This window comes from Sciurus vulgaris, assembly GCF_902686455.1.
Source record: "Sciurus vulgaris genome assembly, chromosome: X".
NCBI lineage: Eukaryota > Metazoa > Chordata > Mammalia > Rodentia > Sciuridae > Sciurus > Sciurus vulgaris.
Window position 1 is genome coordinate 32,080,583 of NC_136471.1, and position 24,110 is coordinate 32,104,692.

At 42.0% G+C, this 24,110-nt stretch overlaps 1 protein-coding gene across 3 annotated transcripts in view; it reads left to right on the forward strand.

Annotated features, from left to right (window-relative positions):
* The first annotated feature begins 9,419 nt into the window (after positions 1-9,419).
* Positions 9,420-24,110, forward strand: part of TMEM255A (transmembrane protein 255A) — a 59,937-nt gene continuing 45,246 nt past the window's right edge. For all 3 annotated transcript variants that reach the window (XM_079123426.1, XM_079123427.1, XM_079123428.1), the window contains exons 1-2: positions 9,420-9,644; positions 16,209-16,351. In XM_079123426.1, the coding sequence (XP_078979552.1) occupies positions 9,587-9,644; positions 16,209-16,351 (201 nt within the window). In that variant the 5' untranslated portion in view covers positions 9,420-9,586. The remainder of the gene's footprint in view (positions 9,645-16,208; positions 16,352-24,110) is intronic.

Sequence of the window (24,110 nt, forward strand, 5' to 3'; positions counted from 1 at the left end):
TTTCCTATGTGTTAGGGAGTATAATACAGTCTACAGAATGTCTGCAAGTCAGTATGATAACCTCTGTGCTTTGGATGGAAAATAGGGCAAGGAGGGTTAATTAGACCAGGAGACTCCCGTCATTTTATGAGGAGAGGCCATTTTTCATTTCATTTAAGCCTTGAGAACACCTAAGCAGGGAAGGGAGGGAGATAAGCATGTGTGTATGTGTGAGTGTGTTGGGAGGAAGCTGTCAGTGAAGGCCTTGAAGTCAGGCTTGGGGGTTAGCACTAAGAGTGATTGATCAGTGGGGACTGAGGGAATGGATAATGATAGGAGGGGGTTAAGAGAGCTGACAGAGGACCCTGGGGCTGGGAAGGAGGCTGACAGTAAAGGTCCTCAGAGTGGGGAGGAACTGACAATCTGACAATGATGACCCTATGCAGAGCCATGGAGGGGCTGCTGCTGTTTGCAGCATTTCCTTACGAGTTGATCCAGTGTCCTAGTTGGGGCCCCTTGGGCTGGACTAATAATGTACGTGCCCTACTACAATGCCAACACATCAAACGAGCCACCATTAGAACAGGATCATTTTCCTCCAGGCAGCTGCTTGCTGCAATCATTCTGCTGATTAAATTTCATTCTGGAAAGTACTGCACAGACATTAATCAGGTGTCACAGCCACTCCATCCTATAGAGCCAAAGCCTCTCTGACCTTTAAAAATACACCAAACAGTTGCTAGAACACATCTCCCCAGGGAGGACAGATCCTCAGGCCAGCCCACAGAAACTGTGCTATCCCGCCCCCTTCCACCTGATCTTCCTTTTCCCTGGAGACAGCAAAGAGTAACAGACCTTTCTGACATTTTTGCCTGTGGGACTCTGGTCAACCTTCTATCTTAGTTACACTATCAACCCCCTACATATGTGGGTTTGAAAGCCCGGAAAGTTTTCCCTTCTTAAAAGAGTTTCCCACTGTCCTGTTCCACTGTCTGACATTTTCACCATAATAAGCACTTCTATCGCAATGTAGTCTTCCGAAATCTGATTTAAATGAAATAGAATAAAACTGGTTTATCTGGAAGAAATAATTAAAAAATAATCAGAGCACTTTCACAATCAGAGCACTTTTCCTTGCACTCAATGTACTTTCCCCACTATTATTTCATTTCATCTTTACCTTAACCTTGTGACAAAGATATTATAATAATCCCCATTTTATAGATGTCAAAATGGAGGCTCAGAGAGATTCATTGATTCGGCCAAAGGCCTAAGGTTAGAAAATGGTCTTCTAATGCCAAGCCTTAAGCACTTTCTGTCAAGCTAACATAAAAAAATACTGGCAGCTGAGAGTTCTAAAAAGCAATGTGTTTTGATGGGGAGGGGGTAGGCAATGGCTAAGGAGGTCATCTCCAATCATGATATCAAAGAAAGGGCATATTAGGACTGAAAGCAGCCTGGTCTCCTTCACCAATTTAGATGTTAATCCTTTCTCCCAAACCATTTGGTGACAAATAAAACACCTTTTCTGTAGTTGGGCCTTCCAGAAGTGGTGGTACAGAGATGCTGAATGTAAATGGAGAAGGGATGATCACGTTTGTGCTACCCTAGGTTGGGCCGCCCTTGGTGACATGAACCAGCAGCCCCTGGCTGTCCACTCTCTTCAGGTGGTGCTCATTCAAGTCCAGGATATTAATACTGAGATAGAACATTATAACACTGTATCAATAATATAAGACAGAGCCCTGTCCTTAAAGCATAATGTAATTTAAAATTCAATGTGTAGTAGACTGCAACTTAATTGAAAAGGATGCCTTGGACCATTCGGGATGCTACAGAACATTTGGCATAGCCATTAAAAACTGTTCTCCAGAGCCTGGGAAACTAATTGCAAATGGTTAGGTAATGCACAGCTGATGGAAAGATGATTTTTCCTTAAATTGATTCTATGGTATATGTGCAGGGATGTTTATTGCAACATTGTTTATAACTATGAAAAACTGGAACTAAATTAAATGTCCAATCATGGGGGGGTTGGTTAAATAAACCTGGCACATTCACATGATGGAATGTATACAAGGTGAGGTAAATTTATATTTAATGGTAACTTTTAAAATAGTTCCATGGAACAGTATTAGGTTTTTTTAAAGTAAGTTACAGAATAATATTTGTAGTTTGGTTAAATCTTTGTTCACTATGTTTATAACTGTGTGTTTATGTGCATATACTTGTGAATGTAGAGGGAAAGTAGAAAAGTTTGGGAGGAATACATCAGACTTTTAATAGAAGTTACACCTGAAGAGTAAGATTGGGGAGGGAAAGAATTTATGCAGTTCTGTATTATCTGAAATCTATGTGTGTATTTTACTTTTGTCATTGCTGGCTGTTAGAGGATGGCAGCCTTTATTGAACAACTCTCTCCTTGGGAACCTGGATTCCTGAGCAAAGCTAGGAGGCAGGCATGGGTGTAGATCTATTTCACCTTCAACAATACTTCCTACGGGTCCAGTTGTATTTCTTTTAAACAAAAACATACTAAACTACAATCTCAACAAAGGAATCCTCTCTAATAAACACAGTTGTTCATTTTAAACCTCTCTCTCTTCTGTCTTGCCCCAAATGTCCTCCTACCCACCCGCCTGGCAGAGTTCCTTTTATCTTCTCAGGCCAGTCAGTTTCCCAGAAAGCTGCTCCTTCCAGGCAATCCACAGAGTAGACAGCCCTCTACCGGTGTAATTTCAAGGGCATGGATGGAGCCAGACCAAAAACAAAGTTCTTGCCCACCTGCTAACACCAAAAAGTCTTAATCACACAAATGAGAAGTACAAATTCCTTTGAGAGAGGTGACACATTATCTGAAACTTGCACTCAGGCAAGGACGACTGATAATGGAGGTGTGTGTGTGTGTGTGTGTGTGTGTGTGTGTGCGCGCGCGCGTGCGCGCGTGCTCATGCATGTGTCTGAGAGAGAGAGAGAGAGAGAGAGAGAGAGAGAGAGAGAGAGAGAGAGCCCAAACCAAAGTAGGTGCATCCTGAGCAACCCTAGGCACACTGCAGGAGGGATATAATGCAATTATGAAACATTCACCTGCTTATTTAATTCGTTTATTAAACTGATTTGGAGGGTGTTGGTGCTAATTTTAATAATACATTCTCTTTAATATATTTGATAAATGTAGAAAAGTATAAAAAATCCCCTGTAATTTCACTATTCAAAGACAACCACGGTAAAGATGTTTGCGTCATTTTTCTCTGTATGCATATGCAATCTTAAACAAAATTGGGATCAATTTGCCTACTTTGTTTACTCATTATTATGCATATGTCCATGTTCTTCAATATTCAGAAACATGATTTTAATAGCTATTTAACATATGCATCATGTGGTTGTGGTAACATCTATTAATCATTCCCCGAGTTTGGGGGCATTTCAGGGTTTTTATCCAATTTTTTTACTTATAAATAACATTGCCATGGACATCCTTGCACATAAATCTTAGTCTAGATTTCTCTTTCCTTAGTACAGATTCCCAGAAGTAGAATTACTGGGTCACAGAGTATAAACATTTTTAAAGGCTCTGTGGAGCAGTTTGAACTGGTAGCAAACCTATTGATTCCCAGAAACTAGTGAACACAGAAATCCTCCCCAGTCCAAACCTGAACTATACAGTTGGATACACACACACTCCTGCCTGCGACAATGCCACATCTAATTAGGTGTTTAATGAATGTTTTTGATGGGGATAAGGGAAAAGGATGTACTGAGCTCTGTAATTAATTAGAGGAAGGAAACAGGGCTGTTACAGCTTAACTGAATCCTATTCTACTAACCCCACCAACTGCCATCTCTGGCAGGTAAACCAGGGCGTCTAAATTGTGAGATCCCCAAAATGATACCCCATCCTAGTTCCTGTGGGCTTACGGCCACACACCCGCATCCCCCGCCCTTTTCCTTGATGAAAAAGTAATAAGTATGGTGATTTTTTTCTCTGTATGTTTTCCCTTAATAAACGGTTTATTGTATTTCACTCTAACCTTAACATTTTGTGATTATTAACCTGTTAAATTTATTCTAAAATCCAAAAAAGTATTGTCTGGCTTTTTAATATCACACTGCCCCTTGTGTATTTATTGTTTCATGCATTATTATTCTCTGTTGCTGTTTTATGCCTTCAAATTAGGGAAATATAAAATTCTCTGGAAAAAAAGACTTCAACTTTAAAAAGAAACTACCTGTTTTCTATAATAGGAAACAGAGTTTCCTATCAAGAATTTAGTAAAAGATGTACACCAGTTTCATTTTGATATTATGTTTACGTTTACAAGCAATGTATTTTGAAATAAAAATAATTTCCTTCAGGGCTAGGGATGTGGCTTAGTGGTAGAGCACTTGCCTAGTATGAATGAGGCCTTGAGTTCCATCCCCAGTACCGTATAATAATAATAATAATAATAATAATGATAATTTCTTAATATTTATTTTTGTATTTTCACATTAGTGATCAGAAAGGAGATGGAATTTACATTCTCTGCTTGTGATAGCTAAATGGGCATCAAAATATAAATTTGGAAAAATATATAAGTTGGAGGAAGTTTCATTATGTAAGAGTGAACTACTGTTTGGTTTGATTGATTGAAGATGCACCTTAATGTGCTGTATGTGAAAGCTTTAAATATAACACAGTGCTTAAAATATAATACAGTGCTTTAAAAATTTGCTATTGTGTTATTTTGAAAGTTTATTTTGAAAGAAGTATTTAATCTCAAAATGAAAGTAAAAATGTATATGAAGAAAAATTCTGGAAAAATGTAATCCAATCTGTGTACTTGTTATCTCTAGGGAGGAGAGTTATGGGGAAGGGTAATATGCTGCATCACATACCTCTGCAGTTTTATTTCAGTAAGCAGGAAAAAAAGCAGTAAATAAAAAGTGTCACACGTTCAACAAGTATTTAAATGCCAACTCTGTACGAGGCATAACCAAGAGATCATTACAGAAATTTGAAATTTAAATATAAGGAAGACTTTGGATATGTACAACAGAGAAAAATAATGAATACGACAATGAAAACATATGAGCAGTTGGAGGATTCTAAGGTATTTGTGGACTGTGACACTATTTTTTGCCTGCTGGGACTATCCTCAGCCTCTGGCTCTTAGATCTGTGGCTCCCACTGGATGCCTTGTGTCCAGCTGAACTCCAATGTGGCTTCGTGACTTATTTCTGACTGTAACTAGGTGTGTCTTCAGTCCTAAAACATCTCCTTCTCAAAGGAAAACCAAGAGGATGTGGGACCCAGATGCTTTCACCTGCTGGCAATGGAAATGTGCTTTGCTACAAATATTTTGGAGGACAATTTGGCAACACATGTTCAAAGCCTTAAAAATACTTTGGCTTATCATGCTAAGTGAGATAAGCCAATCTCAAAAAACTAAAGGACGAACGATCTCGCTGATAAGCGGATGAGGACATATAATGGGGGGTGGGAGGTGTTAGCGTTAGGGTTAGGGTTAGGTTTAGGGTTAGGGATAAGGAGGGGGGCATGAATGGAGGAAGGAAGGACTGTATAGAGGGAAAAGAGGGGTGGGAGGGGTGGGGAGGAAGGGAAAAAAATAACAGAATGAATCAAACAACATTGCCCTATGTAAATTTATGATTACACAAATGGTATGCCTTGACTCCATGTACAAACAGAGAAGCAACATGTATCCCATTTGTTTACAATAATAAAAAAAATAGAAAAATAGAAAAAAAGTACTTTGGCTTGCTGATAAACATCAAAATAGTGGTAACCTCTGGGAGGGGAAACTGGGAAAGGGGCTCAAAGGAGCCATATGGGATGTTGGAAAATTTCAATATCTTGATCTGGGTGGTGGTGGTTACAAGAAGATTATCTATCGATTTATCTATGTATATGTATATATATGAAAATTCATCAGAATGTATACTTCACTATATACATGTTGATAAAAATTTAATTAGTAGTATGTATTAGGAACTTTTGAAATCAATAATTCCACTGTAGTATTGTATCCTATGGTAAAAAAAAAAGATGCAAAGATTTTGTTCATTGTGTTATTTACAGGTTGGAAAACTGGAAACCTCTAAAATATCCAGTAACAGTGGAATGGCAAGTAAATGATGTTCCATTCGCTTAAAATCGTATTATCAAAGATTTTTTATTGGTATTAGAAAACTGGTAACTAAATCTGCTGATAACTAAAGCAGATCACAAAATAGAAAACAATCACAAAGCAAAGACAAGTACAGTGTTGTCTTTTGGTGTTGTGGTTATTTTCCAGGTACCCAAAGTAAATGATGAGCTGACAATGGGAACCAGTCAAACTTTATGGTTAAAAAAAAAAAAAAAACAACTTTATGGTGCAATAACACCTTAAACCATGGTTCGCCTCAATAAAGATTCAGCTGTGTGTGGTTCAGGCACTGGATACTAGGCATTGACCTAAGGTAGTCTGGAGGGCACAACTCTGACTTCAGTTAGGGATGTTTGGACTCTATGAGAGGCTCCATTATTCTGAAGCTCCTCTGTGTCTTTGGTCAACCTAAGTCTGGGAACTAAAAGGCAAGTGTGGGCACTCAGTCAAGTTAAAAATGCATATACGTATATGCATTTGTGAATACTTGTATGGCTATAATTTAAATATGCATGTGGGTATGTACATGTGTGTATACTTGCAAACATGATCCCCTCTAACTCACATTCCCAGATTTGGAATCTGGAAGGTACAATGGTAGTTGAACTAGTCAGACTGATCATCAAAATAAGGAGGCGATGGAGTGTTATGGCTATTCCCAGGGTGGATGTGTTAGAGACAGAGCACCATCTGGCATTTTTATAGTGGTCTGAAGGCTTCTGGCGAGGGCCCTCATCATTGGCTTGAAGAAGACAGAGAGATGTAGGCTGCAGCCCCATTGGCAAACGTTTCCTTATGCTATAAAATAGTTTGCAACCTAGGACAACACTGTATGCTTGATTAAGCTTGCAATGAAAAGGATTTATTTTAAGCCATTTTAATAATTTCTTTTTTATCAGAAGCTAACCAAGCAGTTTTATAGTAGTCCTCACTTGCATGAAAGACTTATTCCTTCTTCTAGGTGACATGCCTATTGGTAATTTTTACCATGAGCCTGTTTATGTATAAAATCCACATGTGTTTTGACATGAAGAAAATCAGAAGGAGCCCAGGAAAGATTGTCTTTTGTGTTTTAACTGTCCAGCTCACTCTGAATTAAAATAACTTTCTTTTGAAGGGGAAGAGGTTTAAGTACTGAGCTTGGTTGAAATATGGGGTTTTCCCCCCTACTTCTCATTCTAGTCCCTCCCCTTTTCCCAGATCCAAACAAGCACACCATCTCTGGGGAGACGGCTGCTACTACTCTCTGAGCTGCTGCAGCTGCTGCTATTATCACTGCTACTGGTCTCAAAGTCATTTTTAACTTGACTGAGTGCCTGCTGTGTTCCAAGTCCCATAAGGCACCCCAAGAGACAGTACAAAAGAAATATACAGTATGCAGTTCTATTAAACAGCTAGCTCCTCTAGTACTTTTTAAAATAATGTTCAGTGTTCACACAGGATAGAGGAATATAGATGTTGCAAAAGCAAGGCTCACCCCAATTAAGGGTACCTCACTAGTTTGTGGCTTCTATTAAAGGTCAAGCTACATATGCCCTCTGCATCATTTATTTTCTAAAGTGAAACAGCCTCATTCTGTCCATTGAAACCTGCATGATACAGTAACAAGATTCCATTTGGTTTCTTTGGGGACCTCTAGCTGTATGGCTGCTATAGGGGAGCCAAGCATCTCTAAATAAGGTGTTAAATAATCTTTTCTAGCTTGTATAAAACCCTCTTTTCCTCAAGGCTACTTTCACAGAAGCAAAATAATAATGAAGTACTCCTGAGAAACGAGTGCTGGTTGCTGGAGTTCTCTATGATAAATATGAGATATTTAGAGTGGGAGGGGGAAGAGATAAGTAAACGGGACTGAAAGACAATCACTGCAAGAGTATAAATATGGGATTTCTCTCTGCCTTTGTGGAGACCATGGAGACACTGATCCAAACACCTAGCATTCTTAAGACACACACCCTACAAGAGTGGGCATCTTGTCTCTATCTAGGACATATATCGCAGATTTCTTAGCCACATCTATAGTGTAGGGCTGCTAATAATACCTGACACAGCATTCAACCTGGCCCCTGGGGGGCCTGAGTGCTTCACAAAGGGCTCCCTTTTTAACCTTCAGGAACCATCTTTTCTTCCTTTGAAAGATAGGAATGGGTAAGGGCCTTTGGTTCCATTTCCTGGATAAGGAAACAAAACCTCGCATTACATTAGCAAAGGCAGATCTGGAAAGAACCAAGTACCATCTCCCATCCCATTCGTTTTCAGGAGAGTTTTATACTTAATTTGGTTTGGATTTCTAGGGGGAGAAATGGGGGTATGGAGTCAATTGCCATAGGAAGAAGAGCACTGACCCAGGAGTCCAACAGATCTGGGTTGGAATTCCACTTCTCCCATTAAGAGCTGAGTAACCACAGGAAAATTTCACCTGAGACTCAGTTTCCTCATTTATAAGAAGGGATTATTGATAATTCCTCTTCCTCCTTTACATGTCTGCTATGATGAGAAAATGAGATCCTTGATATAAAAACACCTTGAATAAAAATTCAAACTCAGGTGCTGATGCAGAGTCGTATTTGCTTCAGCTTAATCTCCTCGTAGCTTTTAGGGGGCTGTTGGTTCTAGAATTCTCAGATCTGGTGAATAAGGCTGTGTTCTCTCTCTCTCTCTCTCTCTCTCTCTCTCTCTCTCTCTCTCTCTCTCTCTCTCTCTCTCTCTCTCTGCATAATTTTATACACTCTGGTCACATCCCTTCCCGGCCTTCATCGTTCTAGACTAAAGAGTCTGCATTTGTTTAATCTATCTTCATATGGCAGCCTCCCCTCACCATCCTCTTGATTATAGAGTGGCCCTTCTCTGGATCATCTCCAGCTCCATTATGTCATTCTGGAAGCACTAAGACCAGACCTGCACAAATGTGTGTGTGTGTGTGTGTGTGTGTGTGTGTGTGTGTGTGTGTGTTTTCTCACCACTAAACCTCTGACTCTGTCCCCCTCCCCAATTATAAGTCCTAGAACAGGATGATTACCCAAAACCCTCTCTCCAAACTACAGAGAAGGTGGGTTGGCACCAGGCTGAAGCCTTCCTCCCTTTCTCTGCGCAGCCCTGGCCCCAAGGGGCTAAAACAGCTCCCTGTCTGGCTTGGGAGGCTGGGAGGTGGATAACTAGGATGGGGAGGCCGAGGGGGAGGGAGGGGGGGTCTTGCGCAAGCGCACGCCGCTGCACGGACCGCCAATGCTGCTGCCTCCCGGAGCAGAGGGAGGCAGAAGAGGAGGGAGGGAGAAGAGGGGAAGGGAGGGGGGAGGCGGCACTTGGGCTGCAGCTCTCAACCAGAGGCAGTCTCTCTCAGCTCTCCGAGGGACCAGCAGAGGCAGCCGCGGAGTAGGATGCTCTGCGGGGCGCCCTGAGCTGGGGGCGCTTGAAGCAGCTTCGGGCACTGGGGCAACCGGGCAGCTTTCACCATGCATCAGTCCCTGACTCAGCAGCGGTCCAGCGACATGTCCCTGCCCGATTCCATGGGTAAGTCTTGCCTCCCTTTCTCCGGGCGGCGGCAGTAAGGGGTGAGTGCGCTGCCCTCTGGACTGCGAGCGCCCTGGTCGCCCTGAGAGCGAGAGAGCGGGAAGCGGGACTGGGGGGGGGGGGGTCCACAAACCCCAGAGTCAGGGTGACGGACCAGAACCCCAGGGAAGCGGCCCGGTTGCGGCGGGGGCGACGCGCGGAGATTGGAGCGCCAAGCTTGCGTCGGAGTATCCCTGCCCCAGAGTGCGGGTGTGTGCGTGTTTGTGTGCGTGTGTCTACAGACTTGCAGACAGTGGTAAATCCCAGCTGTCTGGGGATCAAAACACTTCGGTTCAACCTGCGCCTTCGCTTTCCATTCGACGCTCCCTCTTTGCAAAGTCCTCGTCACTTCTAAGAGCTCACGACTAGCGATAATTAGAAGAAGCAGGATCCTCGCCCCCTCCCAACTCTCTTGAAACCGCCTTGAAATTCAGAGCTGCAATGATGATGGGGGTGCTGATTTGCACCTCTCTGATGGGGGGTTTGCGCAACCTTGGGGGATGGGCGGGGGGAGGAGGGGGGACTGGCGGGAGGGGAATTCCTAAGGAATCACTCAAGACAGCCCAGCCCTGCCGTCTGCAGCGCAGGATCAACATTCCTTGAATTTGATTCCTATTCTATTCCAAGTGCACGGAATGTGCGTGAGTGTGAAAAACACGGGGGTGGGGGTGGACAAGTGAGAGTGCGAGAAAGAAGATCAAGCGCGAGCCCGCGCATCTTCTGAAGTCGCGCTTTTCTTCTCAGGGTGGTTGGAGGGGGAGGGGCCCCTTTCGACACCTTTCCTTCTGTAAACTGGGGAACAGCTACCTTTGGGCACCAACTTGGCTGTCCTCGAAGCGGCTATTTGGTAGTTACAAACAAACAAAAAACAAACCCAGTCCCCCTCAGCTGTTAGGCACCTTCCCAAGCCCTATGATTTCACTGGGCGGAGAAATTAATCTGGAGCCCAGGAGAGCAGGAGGGGATTGTCAAAGCATGATCCCACCTAATCTTAAAATTCGCCTCGGATACACTTCAACCAAATCGAATTCGCTCTTCCCAACTTACTTTATATCCTGCAAAATCCCTCCGACCCGGATTCCTGCCATCCACTCTGCTCAGGTTTTCTACGATGAATTTGCTGGAACATCTCAAGGGGAGGGGGCGGGGAGAAGACTGAATTTCCTATGCGAGCTCCCTACTGCCTGCAAAAGACACCATCTCAACAAAATTCGTTCACAGAAGGGTCCCCAGAAACTGTTATCTTCAGGATTGTAGAAAGATTCCTATTTTCAATGGTTCTGCATATTCAGCCTAAGAATTTGCTCTTTCATTTTTTTTAGGACATAGTTGTTTTGCAACGGGGTACAAACGGGAGCAGAGTCGAATCCAGAGCCCAGCAGTATCAGACTCCCCCCGCCCCCGCCTTAACCCGAGGGTTCTCTTGCTCCTTCTCTAACATGCACGCACACCACACACACACACACACACACACACGCACACGCACGCACACAGAATGTACTCCTTACCTTGGCCAGCTGTGGCGCCAGCACAGTCCTGGTTCCCCGACGCCAAGCTGTTGCGCCAGGGAGGGTTGAGTGGAGGAGTGCAAGCGTTCCGCAGCGCCCATTCCCGCTGCGGGCAACCACCTGCAAACCAAGCCTCATCGCCCTGGCGCATCTGACCGCGTGTGCAGATTGGAAGATCAGGGCATATAAGGTTGCTACTTAACACACTACACTGTGGGTTGGGGGAACAAGACGAAGAGAGTTATTTCTTGGGCTCCCAAGGACCCTCAGTCCATCTTGTGTTTCTCAGAAGGTCTGCACAAGAAGAAGCTTAAGTGGGCTTCGCCCAGTCTCAACACTGTGGGAAAGGAATAGATCTCATACGGACGCGGAACTGGTGCCACGCAATCCGATTTTTTAAGTCCGCTGACCGACGACACTAGCAAATTCCTGAGTTGAATGGTAACCCTCGGTTTCCAACAGTTTTGAACATGGGAGTCTCCCCGGAGTTCCCTGGCACTGGTCCCACACAGTCCAGGCCTGAATCAGCGTCTAGGCTACTTGGGAGCTACTCCCACTTAGATCTGGCAACACCATCCTTCTCTTGCGTGAGGGGAGCGGGAGTGAGTGGGTGGGTTAGTGTTTCAGCCTCCATGGGCGGCATTTCTGAGGGGATTCCCTGTTCAGTCAAGACACATTCGCAGCCAAAACAATAAAAATTTGAACACACAGACACACTGCACCAAGGTGCCTGCACTCTACGTTTGCTGGGGATGAGTGATTAGTCCAAGATGAGCGGAGCATGCGCTTGAAAATTACGAAGCCGGTAATTTGACTCCGGCGCCTCTCCACCCTCTTCCAGAAACCCCCTTCTCCATTTTGGCAACACTGCCCCCAGGCGCTAAGGCACTTCTATTACAGCAGGGCATTCCTTCCCTCCCAAATAACACATTTATAATTCACCGGGAGGCCTTGGCTATTTCCTTTCAAAGAATTGATTAAGGGGGTGGAGGTGGTGGATTTCAGCACCTTTAAAGAAATGTTTGGGAGGCTGGCAGGGCTTTGAAAGTCTTGCGTGGGCAGCCACCTGTTTGCACGGACTCCCAAGTGGGGGACTTCCTGGGATCCATCCATGACCTGTGTGGCAAAGCAGATTCAGGTAAGCAAATCCTAATTGGTTCGTTTCAAAAGATCAACCCTGAGAATTGGCCAGTCGTCAATAGCACAGCATATAGGACAGGATACTGGGCCTCCATCTTTGTTGCACTCCAATAAACATTACACACCTTACCTACTTTCTTGGGAGAGGATAAACAAGAATGTGTACAAGGTAAACTACAAGTGGGCAGAGACAACATCCTTTCCTCAAAGCAGCCCACACCTTGGTTCACGTCAGATACATACATAGTCCTGGAACTGGTGGGTTGTGAACCAGACCCACAGTTACAATTGTAATTGTAGCAGTTCCAGTTAAAATACTTAACTGAGTATGGTATCTAGGAATGTAGGGACAGGAATCAATGAGTGATTGGAGCAGAATGAGCTTGATCAAGAGAAACTTCTAGGAGGAGGTGAATTTTGAGCAGCTTTTAAATGAAGGGAGGGACTTGGATTCAAAGACCGCAATGCAGGTGGGGGCTCTGATCAGGAGGAAAACCCAGAGGAGGGAGAAGCTGGCTGTATTTGGAAGAGTGGAGATAGCAAATAATTGGGTGCCTCTAGAGCTGAGCATCCTGGTCCTCAGGATTCTGGAATGGAGGTGGGGCACTGCAGGGAGGGAGGGCTGCAGTAGTTCTGCAGGGAGACTGCTGGGTCGGGGGAGGCAATGCCAATGAAGAGATTTCAGACTCTCACTGCTGTTGGTTTTAGGAGTTGTTTAAGCATAAATATACTGGTTACCAAAGGGATGGGTCAATGAGAGATACTAGTGTTATGACGTGGATGTCCAGAAGGCTTTCAGTTCTGGGGAGTCCTCAGGTGTACCTTATTTTTAAACAATCAGTTCTATGATCATAACCAATATTTATTCACACAATTCTTCTCAAGCCTTTTTAATTAGAAGGGAGATAATTCTGAAATGTTGCCCCTTGTTTATTCAACAAGTACTGACTGCTTACTAGACACTGAACACTGTGACAGGCACTGTTTTCGAGTACCTACTACTATTTTTAAGTAGCTCATGGTGTCTTAGTTTATGATGTACTGGTTTACTAAACAAAGCTGGAACAAGACAGTGCTATGTTCACAGAAAAATTCAAAGGTAAACCCCAAGTTGTACCTTAATTAGAATAGGATTCTTCTTCTAAAATAAAATTATCTCCAGGAAAATGTTTAAAGCAAACACAATAAGTCACCTTTTAGGATCCCTGGCCACATTTTCATAGAACCTATAGGCATGTCTTTCTCTAGATGTAGATTGTATTAAGTCAAATTGACAATGAAGCTTAATTGAGGGGTGATTCTTCATTTTGAAAGGATTCACCCAGGAGCTCCTCCAAGCAGTCATCTCCCCCAGTGCAACTAGAAAAAATTTAATTTTACACAACTGTGGTCCTTATAGTGTCAAATAAGCGTTGACTTGGGGAGTGAGGGGTCTAAGGACAGATATTCAACATAATGAGGGGAGAGTTTTCTTAGCAATTTTATCCAAAACAAATCCTATCTGGAGGCAAGGCCCCTATGGGGCTGTAGGATCTTTGGGTTTCTCAACTGACTGAATTTTCAATTCAGGTTCTTAAGCAGAGGGGGGAAAAAAATAGATTTTCGAATGACACCATGTGGTTTGCTGAGTCACTTTTCTGACCTGGCTCCTGTGCTTTTAAGAGTTAGAGTGATATTTGCAAAGAAGACCCAGGAGCTGTGAAGAAAATTAAAGGTCAGTTAGTTGAGAAGGCTGGTGAAACAAACAAATTAGCAAGACCATGCATACACACACACTCCTGCAGTTTAATCTGTAAGGTTACATGTTTTCTGTGTAAGATACCTTTGGTGTATCCAGATGTTCCCTTACTCTCTTTTGCCAATTTGAGGCAGGAGAGGGCTAGAGATCCTATGAGGGTGACACAGGAGAAAGGAAGGCTTGCAAGAATGGAAGGTGGTGTTGCTAAGTTTACATTACAGCCCTTCCCTGGAAATGACTTACAGACTCACTAAGTAGCATCAAATAGTCTTAGGGGCCTTGCCTTAGAGACTCATTTAAGGTGCCTCAAAATCAAGAGGAAAGATAACTAATTTTCAGATAAACAGAAGAAATAAGTCTTATCCGTCCCACTCACCCTGCCCCTCTACTATTCTCTCCCCAGCACCAGGCTGTCTGTATGGCTTACTGCTCATCAGCTTGCCATTTGCAGCCCTAATATCCATCTCACACAAAGGCCCCTGATGTCACAGGTGTCTCTGGGCCTTTTTGTTTTTCCTGGATTCAGGTCTCACTGGAGAGGAAACATATTTCCCAACTCTCACCTCTCTTCCCAGGGTGAAATTGGCACATTACTGTATGGGTGCTTATAAAGGCTCAAACCATTTCTACATTTCAATGTAAAATGGTCATAGCACAATACCATATCAAAAATGACCCTGATGAGTCATGTCCCTCACTTTTGAGGCTGACGTCAGGGGAGACCGCCAGCCCCTCCCACCTCCGGTGGCTTGCACAGGGAAGACAAGATGGATGGTGGGGCTAACCCAGGGTGGCACTTCTGAGGTTTTTCTTCCATACTAGGGGCAGGAGTGGGAGGATTTGTGCAGAAGACTGCAAGGCCAGCCACAGCACCCTCCCCCTTTCACCACCAGGCTCTCCTGGGCCTGATTTTTCTCTCCTCCTTCCCCCTCTTCTCCATCCTCCCTCCCTATGGTGCCATCTGAGCAGCATCTCTCCATCAGTGCTTCTTGAGGCTGCAGTAAGGCTTTCCAGAATGACCTGGGTCTTACGAGCTGTCTCAAGGGATCTCTTCAGGGCTGTAAATGACAGTTAAGCCACCTGGGGCAGGCAACCCCATCATAAGGCTCACCACTGCTTCAGTCTCCCTACCGCTTCAGTCTCCCTACCTTCCATACTTCCATTAGATAACCAGACTCCCATAGCATTCAGCATTCCCATTTGATTATTCATCATAGCCCCCCAAACTCATATGTAGTAACTCCCCCCTGGTAATTCCTATTAAGGACCTCCTCCCCATGGCAGAGAAATGCCTGCAGAGTGTAAAGCAATGCTTGGTTCCTTTAAAAAATTAAATTGAAAATTGAGCCCAGATACCATTTTTCTATCTGACTTAATAAGCCAGTTTTTGAAAAAAATATATTGGTTTGTGCTATCATGTCTGATAAGCCCTGAGTAGGAGGATGGGTTTCTCATCATTTATATTTATGTCATCCCCACATAAGCCTAAATGTGTATAAGTTATAATCCTTCCCATCTACCTCCCCCGATAGATATCTTTGTGGACTAATAGCCTCCAAACACTTACTTTATTACACACATTTGTTATGTGACAAATCTTGCCAACACACCATTTTAAAGTTTATACATGAGGTGGCAAATGTCAGAAATAAATGAAAAAAAATCCCAGTACCTGGCTTGCTTCTGATATTTACACTGAAAATGAAATTTCATATCTCTAGCTTATGGAAAAAAAAACCTCCTTAGTTTCATATTGGCTTTAAAATATTTTCATTTAATATCTCCACACAAACACTTCTCATTCATCATATGCCTTATAATTTGGCCTAAAAAACCACTCTACTAAGTGGGTATGACACATCTTTTATAGAATGCCAACAGCACAAAATTTGTTTTGTTTTTATGTAACTGGTGAAATTTCTTCTGTTGTTTATTTTCAAACTGGAAATATATTTTTTATTATAAAAGTGGCACCTGATGATGGCAAAAACGAAAGTCCATCCCTTCCCTATAATCCCACTCCCCAGATAACCCCAGTTACCAGTAGGAACTGGAAAAGTCTTCCTAGTAAATTTTTTCTTGAAGTCACTCCTTTTCCTGGCTGAAATGAGCAATTTCAGTTCTTCTCTATGCTTTCAGGAGCCTTCAATCGGAGGAAACGAAACTCCATCTATGTCACCGTGACTTTGCTTATTGTGTCCGTGTTAATTCTCACGGTGGGCCTTGCTGCAACCACCAGGACCCAGAATGTGACTGTTGGAGGTTATTACCCAGGAGTTATTGTAAGTATAGAAGACATAGGTAGGTCTCCAGAGCTTGCTGGCTACAGAGATTCCTACTCTACTCTGATGGTTTTCAATTCTGTTGAATTTTCTAGTGTTTGTTTACATTTCTTTATATCTCTCTGTATACAGAGAGGCAACTCTGGCCCTGTTAAGAAACGCTGTAGACTAAACCTCAGAAGAATTCTAGGGCCATCCCTAATTATGAGTGTGATCATGAGCAGGTCACCTTGTTCTTTAAGACCTCTGTTTTCTGGTTTAGGAGATGTTCCTAACTAGCAGTGTTAACCTTAGGCTAAAATCCTTTCTCTGGGTATCTGACCTTACCTGAAATCTGAAGACCTTGGCAACTTGACATTCTTTGACCAACAACACTATTCTTCAAAAGGATCCTGAACTCCTATCAGGAAAAAGATGCAGGAATTGTATTCATGTTTATTCATTTATAAGGTATGTACATGTTCATAAAAGTTATACAAACATGGAAATTCAAAAATTAGATGAAAATGAAATAAATGATTTTTAATATCTTTATACAAACATTAAAATGTCACAGGATAATATTCACTTAGCATGAAGTTTTTCATTAAAGATAGTGGCGCTAAATTGTTATTTCAAATAACCCTGCTAGATATTTGTAGATGCTTTTGACTGACTTCTTATCAGATATGATTAGGTTATCTTATTAGATCATTGCTTTTTGTTGACCTCACAGTGTGACTGACAAAGAACTCTCCCTGGGAGTTGGAAGTATCAACTCTGCAATTTTCTTGTTGCTCACTTGTGCTTATATTATTAGGATCATCTTCAACTTGTGATTTCTCAACAATCTTTACAAACTTCTTGTTCATCTTACTGAATCTAGTTTGGTTGAAACTAGATAGTACAATCTGGGCATACACAAAATACCCCACCATCAACCCTTTGCTGCTTGGAACTTGCCATCTCCAGGAAAGATGGTTCACCTGACCACCTGACATTCACACTGAGGGAGGGTGCCAGTGACAGTCCATTTATTGACTATTAGTGACACTTAATTTCTGTCTTCTTATTTTAGACAAACAATAAATAGGAAATAGGAGTTCTAGTGGATTGTTTTACTTGCCCTCAAAGTACATCCAATCCACTTTGGAGACAATTGAATTCGTTGCATTAAAAAGATTTCATTTGCCAACGTGGACAATGTGAGACCCTGTCTCAGAAACAAAAACAAAAAGATCTTCTTTCAGGTCTGTGGACACTGCTGTTGAACCCAAAAACCTAACTCTGGAGGTTGTATCATATTTTAAATATCAAAGAGCTCCCCAATTGTAATTGCTAGAGAATAGGAAAGAAGTTTAGGACGGTTCCTTTTTTTATTAGGAAAACAAAAAAGGTCAGATGTATTTTCGTTGTTGTTAGTTGTCCTCACACACATGTGCGGGCATACACACACATATCTCTTTGCACTCCCTCCACCCACAGTGGAGAGAAACGCAAAGGGTGGAGAAAGGATTAAAGATGATGCCTTTGACAAGCCAGCACTGTGAGTGACCAAGCCTGGAGCCTGTTGCCTAGGTCACCGATTCCATTCTACTGTCAGTCTCCTCAATAGTCCTTGTGATGCTGGGTCCTGATGTGAGCTGCACCTCTCTCTAGCTGAAGGCTGCTAGGAGAAGTTCCTTCGAAGCTTTGGGGCAGGCAGTTCTACCCCCAGCCCCAGCAGAGGGCAGGTGTCTCACAGACACCGGTTGGTGTTCTGTACCCTCTGTTAAACACGTGATGTGAGAACTCACCCAGTCCACTTCCTGTGGCGAGGCTAGAAAAGCAGTCGTCAGCAGAATTGGGTTTTATTTTTAAACACAAGCAAAGGGAGGGGGAGGAAAAAAGGGGGTAAGAGAGCATTTTGGTGGCTTGGAAAAGCAATTTATAAGGTCTGTGTGACTTTGTGTGTTTCAGGTAGCTGCATTAGTAAAATATTTCTGACTGATGAGCAAATGTTCAAGCCAAGATTCACAGTCACTGTGGGTGAGGGGAAGGTATTTTCCCTGTCATTTAAGAGTACAAACTACTATTCACGAACAGTGGTTATAAACCTTCTCTGTAGAATATCTGACTGTGGGTGGCTAGGTTGGAATATATTAACAAAGGAAAGAGGTAGTGTGATTGTTGTTATTCAAGTACCTGATGTTCAGCTAGCATTGCAAGTTGAAGCAGTGGGGGCGAGTGTCTGTAGGCGTGGGTTTCACTAAAAGTTAACATGGAAGTGTTAATAGGAGAGCCATCCCAAATGGACCGTGTGTCCCCACGGTTTAAAATTTTGCTCTTATAGTTCCTATAGATTGTTCCTTTAAAAATGGGTTTTAATTACAGAAAATGAAGGGGAGATGATAGCACTTTGAAAGGTCAAAAAATCCATTTGAGTTTATAAGTCACATGATGTTATAAGGAATACAGTCAGGACTCCTACCTCTAAAACAGTAAATACCTGAGAATCCAGATTTGTCTGGGAATGGGGTGCTTTCACTAATTGAATAGTTTGGTTATTAGGGAGTAACTATGTAAACTCTAGACTAATGGTTTTCCCCACCCAGGGATGAATAAGAGTGACCTAGTGAACCTATGAAAAATACAGATCTCTCCTCCCTCCCCTCAGAGGTTCTGATTCTGGGTGGGGCCTACAAACATGCATTTCACAGGTTTTTCATGAGCTAACCTTTGATTGAAAAAGTAATGCATGTTAAATCTACATTTTAATAAGCACCCCAGGGGAGTCTAATTTTGGTGGACCAGCAACCACATAGAGAAATAAAACACAATAAAATGTGCTTAGCAATAAAACCAGCAGTATAATATGGCATTTTAAGATTCTGCACTGTCAGATTGGTTACTTTGAATATAAATTACCATTGTATAGAATTGTAAAAAAAAATTCAGTTTACTCAGAACCAGGCTATTTTGGAGTCTGGTTAAATGTGTTAACAATACATGAGAATTTTAAATTTCAAAACATAAAAATTAGGGAAAAGTTATTAGATTAAAAGAAACTTACCATAAAGTTCATTTAAATATTAATATTAAATCTGGCATTTAAATATAATTTAATTTACATATTTTCTTAAGTCACATTAGACTGTTCAGGGGCATTTTCATTTTGCCAACCAGATGCCCCTGGTACAGTGAGGTACATTATAATAGCATGTTAGCTTCCCTGCCTGAGCTAGAAGGTAGTAGCAGCATTCTAAGACACATAAATACATTTTTAAAAACACAACCTTACAGGATGAACAATAAGGTCTTAAAAAACTAAAACTGACAAAGATAAACTAGCTCACTGTTTTCCGAATGTTCAAGACATATTTCATTCCAGAAGAGTTCTGGCGAGCTTTCCACTTTGAAGGCCTAAAAACCAAAGACCCTTGATTGGGTCTTAGCAGAAAAAGGCAGGTAAAAGAGGTCTCTCCTTCCCTCTAACCTTTTACCTCAGATCCTGGAGAATGAAGCTTCTAAATGTGTTTCCCAAGTAACCCACAAGATGGAGTCGGCCCACTGAGTAGTGGGGAAAGGCTTTCATTTCAATAACTTCTCAGTTGTACTATTAGGGTGCATAGTAGCCCGAGTTTTCTTTCAGGAAAGAAACCAGGAGTTTCTGCTCCTGGAGCGGAGACAGGGCGGTGGGGGTGGGGGAAGTCAGTTGATTAACAATCACATCAGAGTTACAGTGAAGTATTAGGAAACAGGGACAGCAGGAATCATTCAAAACAGTAGTCTGGAAACCTATAGGCCAATGTGACTTCAGCTTCACTTGTGAAGACTCTTTTGATAATGCCATTTTTTTATTAACTTGAATACTGAGAAATATAAGAAGCTCTGGATAGTTAGTTTTTGTAGTTTATTGTGAATTAGGCAGAAACTTTTTCCGCCTCTTATTGAAAATGTTTCTAAAATCTAAGTTTATTCTAAAATATAAATCCCTAATTGGAAGTACATTTTAAAATGAGACTTAAATTCTAATTTTTCTGGATAAGACTTTTATAATGCCACAAGTTTCTAACCTTCATTGACTCCCTTTTGCCTCCTTCACATTCCATTTGAAGCTCCCCACAGATGCCCTCAGTCTGATCTCCCATTACTTCTCTTTTGCCAAGATTGTCATAGTTCCCTGAACATGATTTGGACCTTTCTGCCTTGGTGCAGTTGCTCACATTTTCCCCAAATGTCCTCCCTGCTATCTATCTAAATGCTCTATCCCATCCCAACTTACAGACATAGCTGGAACATTTCTCAGCTACTGGAGTCCACAGCGGTATCTACCATCTTTGAACTCCCTACTGTGGATTCCCCCTTCTTGTGATTCCTGGAAAATACCCTTTGTTTACTCTGTGGCATCTGTTGGGCTATATTTTCATTAGGTTTGTTTATATAGGTCCATTATTCCTTATCTGAACACTTGGGCCAGATGTGATTCAGAATTCAGACTATTTTTTATTTTAGAAAATTTATATGGTGCAAGTGCCATATATTACCTAGCACACCAGTGGGGCTTTGAGAAGTATCAAGTACCATAATCAAGTGCCTTCATATTTCTATAACAACATGTGAATTTTTACATTAAGTGGGATCAAGATCATAAAATAATCTCATATCAGTTCAAGGTCAGGCTTTGCCACCAAGTTAGTTACCAGAAAACCCTTTTGCTTTTAAGAGCTTTTTGGATTTCAAGATTATGGAAAGGGATTGTGTACTGGCTTACCTAATTATAGTTTGAGCTCCTTGAGCCTGAATTTCGTTGGTCTCAGTATTGTGCCCCATCCCAACTCTTAACTTCTAAATCACAGATCAAACACAGTGCTTGCTACAGAGTAGATTTCCAATAATATTTACCAAATGACTAATCCTTCTGAGCCTCAGCTCTGGGTGTCTGGGGCAGTGGATGGGAGTAGGCATAGGTGATGAGGTGCAGTCCAAACAGAGCCCTGGAATCTGACTTTGATTTCTAATGATCTGTCTTTTTTCTTCCACTTGTGGAGGGCAGCCAAAAACAAAGCAAACTAATTATTTGTTCAGGTAGTGGGGAATCAAGATGGAGGGCCAAAGGTCTAAACATGACATGATTCCATGAAGCTCTTGATGGGAGTACACCACACAGCTTACCTTTCTGAGGTCTCAAGAGAGCAGTTTATTAGAAGTAGCTGCTCATTTTTAGGAAACTCTGTTGATTCAGTTCTTTATTTTCTTTTTTGTTCTTTTTTTTTTCCAGCACTGGGGATGCTAGGCAAGCACTCTATCACTGAGCTACATCCCCATTCCTTATTAAAAATTTGAGACAGAGTCTCATCTAATTAAGTTGCTGAGACTGGCCTTGAGCTTGCAATCCTCCTGCCTCAGCCTTGTGGGTAACCAGGATTATAGGTGTGAACCTCTACATCTGGTCAGTACTTTATTTTCAACTCCCTAGCTCTTCCTCAAATAGGACTTCTCCTTCAGAGAACTTCTTCCCTAGCGGGCAACAATGGAGTCCATTGTTACTTGGAGGTTGCTATTCTACTAACACTGGCCGCAAATCCAGCAACATCTTTCTGATGTGGCAGAAAGAACATCAGCTGTTAGTCAGGGACCAGAGGGCTAATCCTAGGTAGGATGTTAACTTGCTCTAAGAGTAGACAAGTTCTCACACTTTTCTAGTCCTCCATTTTCTCATCTGTCAAATGGGAATGATACCAGCTCTACCAAACTCCATAGCATTCCTGTGACCAAAATGGAGGGTAAGTCCTTTTTTAATTTAAAATGCTTTAAATGTAATTTTTTAAAGTGACATTGATGAATTTCTCAACATTGATGAATTCCAGGTAAGTGAATTCTTCCAGACATGACTCAATCGAGTATTAGTTCTGCCTACTGAACTTTGAGCTCATATAAAATGTTTCCTTCTGTGTGAAATCTTAGAGCTACCATTTATTCAGCAGCCTATCTTATGCAAATCATTCTACATACATTATCTTAGTTAATCCTCACAGAAGCCCCATGTGGTAGATACTATTATGATTCCCATTTTATAGACAAAGAAACAAAGCATAGGGTAGTAAAGGGACTGGCACAAGGTCACAGAGTTTACAAATAGCAGAGCCAGGGATAAAATGCAGAATGAATTCTTCTCTATTCCTATAGCTCTTTGTTTTTACCTCCCCTGTGGTCCTTAACCCATCTATGTGCTCTGACAGGACAGGGACCATGTCTTCTTACACATTTGACACAAAGGTATTCAGTAAATGTTAGAAGATTGAATGTTTGGAGTAGAATAGAATGGTAGGGGAACTAGATAAAATGACTGACTGACTGAGGATTTCCAGTTCTGGAGTGTCCTGTCTTTCTAGTCAGTTCCTCAAGGACTTGACCCACTTCTTCTGGCCACTGCCATTGAAGAGTTATTTGAGTTTCAGGAATAGTCAGTGTTTTTGCTTCCTGTCTTAGGGAAAAGATTGCTTTTGAGATTCAGGAGACATTCTGTGAATATCTGTAGAAGCTGATGAACTGCTTGGGAAAAGGACTTATTTTTCCCCTAAGAAGCGGCATCCAGATTTCTTTGCATCTTCACAAGTGCCCCAGAGTGCCATAAGCATAGACTATCCATGGAATTCCTTCTAAAATATAAAAGCTGTGGAACATATTGGAAGGGAAGATAGAACAGGGAAACTGTTCTATCCTGAAATAGAGCAAATAATGATAGAATTTTCCAGCTCAAATCAGGGTAGAGTGGCTCAAAAGTTAAATGACTTTAAAAATAGTAATAATAACTTCTAGAGAAAAATAATATTTACTGAGTACTTAGTGCTGTGCCAGGCATTGTGCAAAGTTCTTTGAATGTATCATTTTGGTTAAGCCTCACAAAGTCCCTATGAAGTAGCTATTATGGTTCCTATTAAGGAAACGGGTTTAGAGAGTTTAATCAGTTTGCTCAGGGTTGCACAGACTTAAGGAGAAGAGCTTGAATTGCAAGCCAGGCAAATGTCATATCCAGGTTTTAATTAATATATTTTATGGCAACACATTTTAATTGTATTTGAAATAAGACTAGGTGGGAGACAGGTATAGTTTGGGTACTGAATGAGAATCTTCTCAGTAGAGTCTTGGGTGGCATGGAAAAATGCCTTTAATACACTTCAGTTTCTGTTTTCTAAGAATGATTGCTTGCTTGGGAGGCAGAGGCTGGAGGATCATAAATAAAGAGACTTGGGGGTGTGACTCAGTGGTTGAGTACTCTTGGGTTTAATCCCACAGTACCAAAAAAAAAATTGATTGCTCACTGAGTGGCTCTGCAGGAGTCCTTGGAAATTTGCATTCATTCTTGCCTTTAATTTTCTTTCATTCTTGGGATCCTGAGACATTCACTCAGTTCCCCTGCACCACCCCACCAAGCCCAGCCCTTGGGTTCATTAAATTTCCAAGCATCAGTGTAAGGCTTCAGAGCCTCAGACTGAAATAGATGCTCCTGTGAGCCAAGGTAAAGCTGCAGATGGAAACCCAGACCATTAGTGAGGCTAAAGAGAAATGTAACTACACCGCTGAACTTGTGTTAAGATTTATTGGTCCATTCTCACCACTTTTTACTTCTTCCATTTTCATCTCCATCAATAGCTATCGGTTAGTGATCATTTTCAGCTGAGACCGGCGGACTCAGTCCACTAATGGCAAAGCTGAGATGGCAGTGGGATCTGCTACACTGACCCATAATCCAAGCCACTTAGACAGGCAAATTGTTTTTCAGGGTTTTACACTGCCA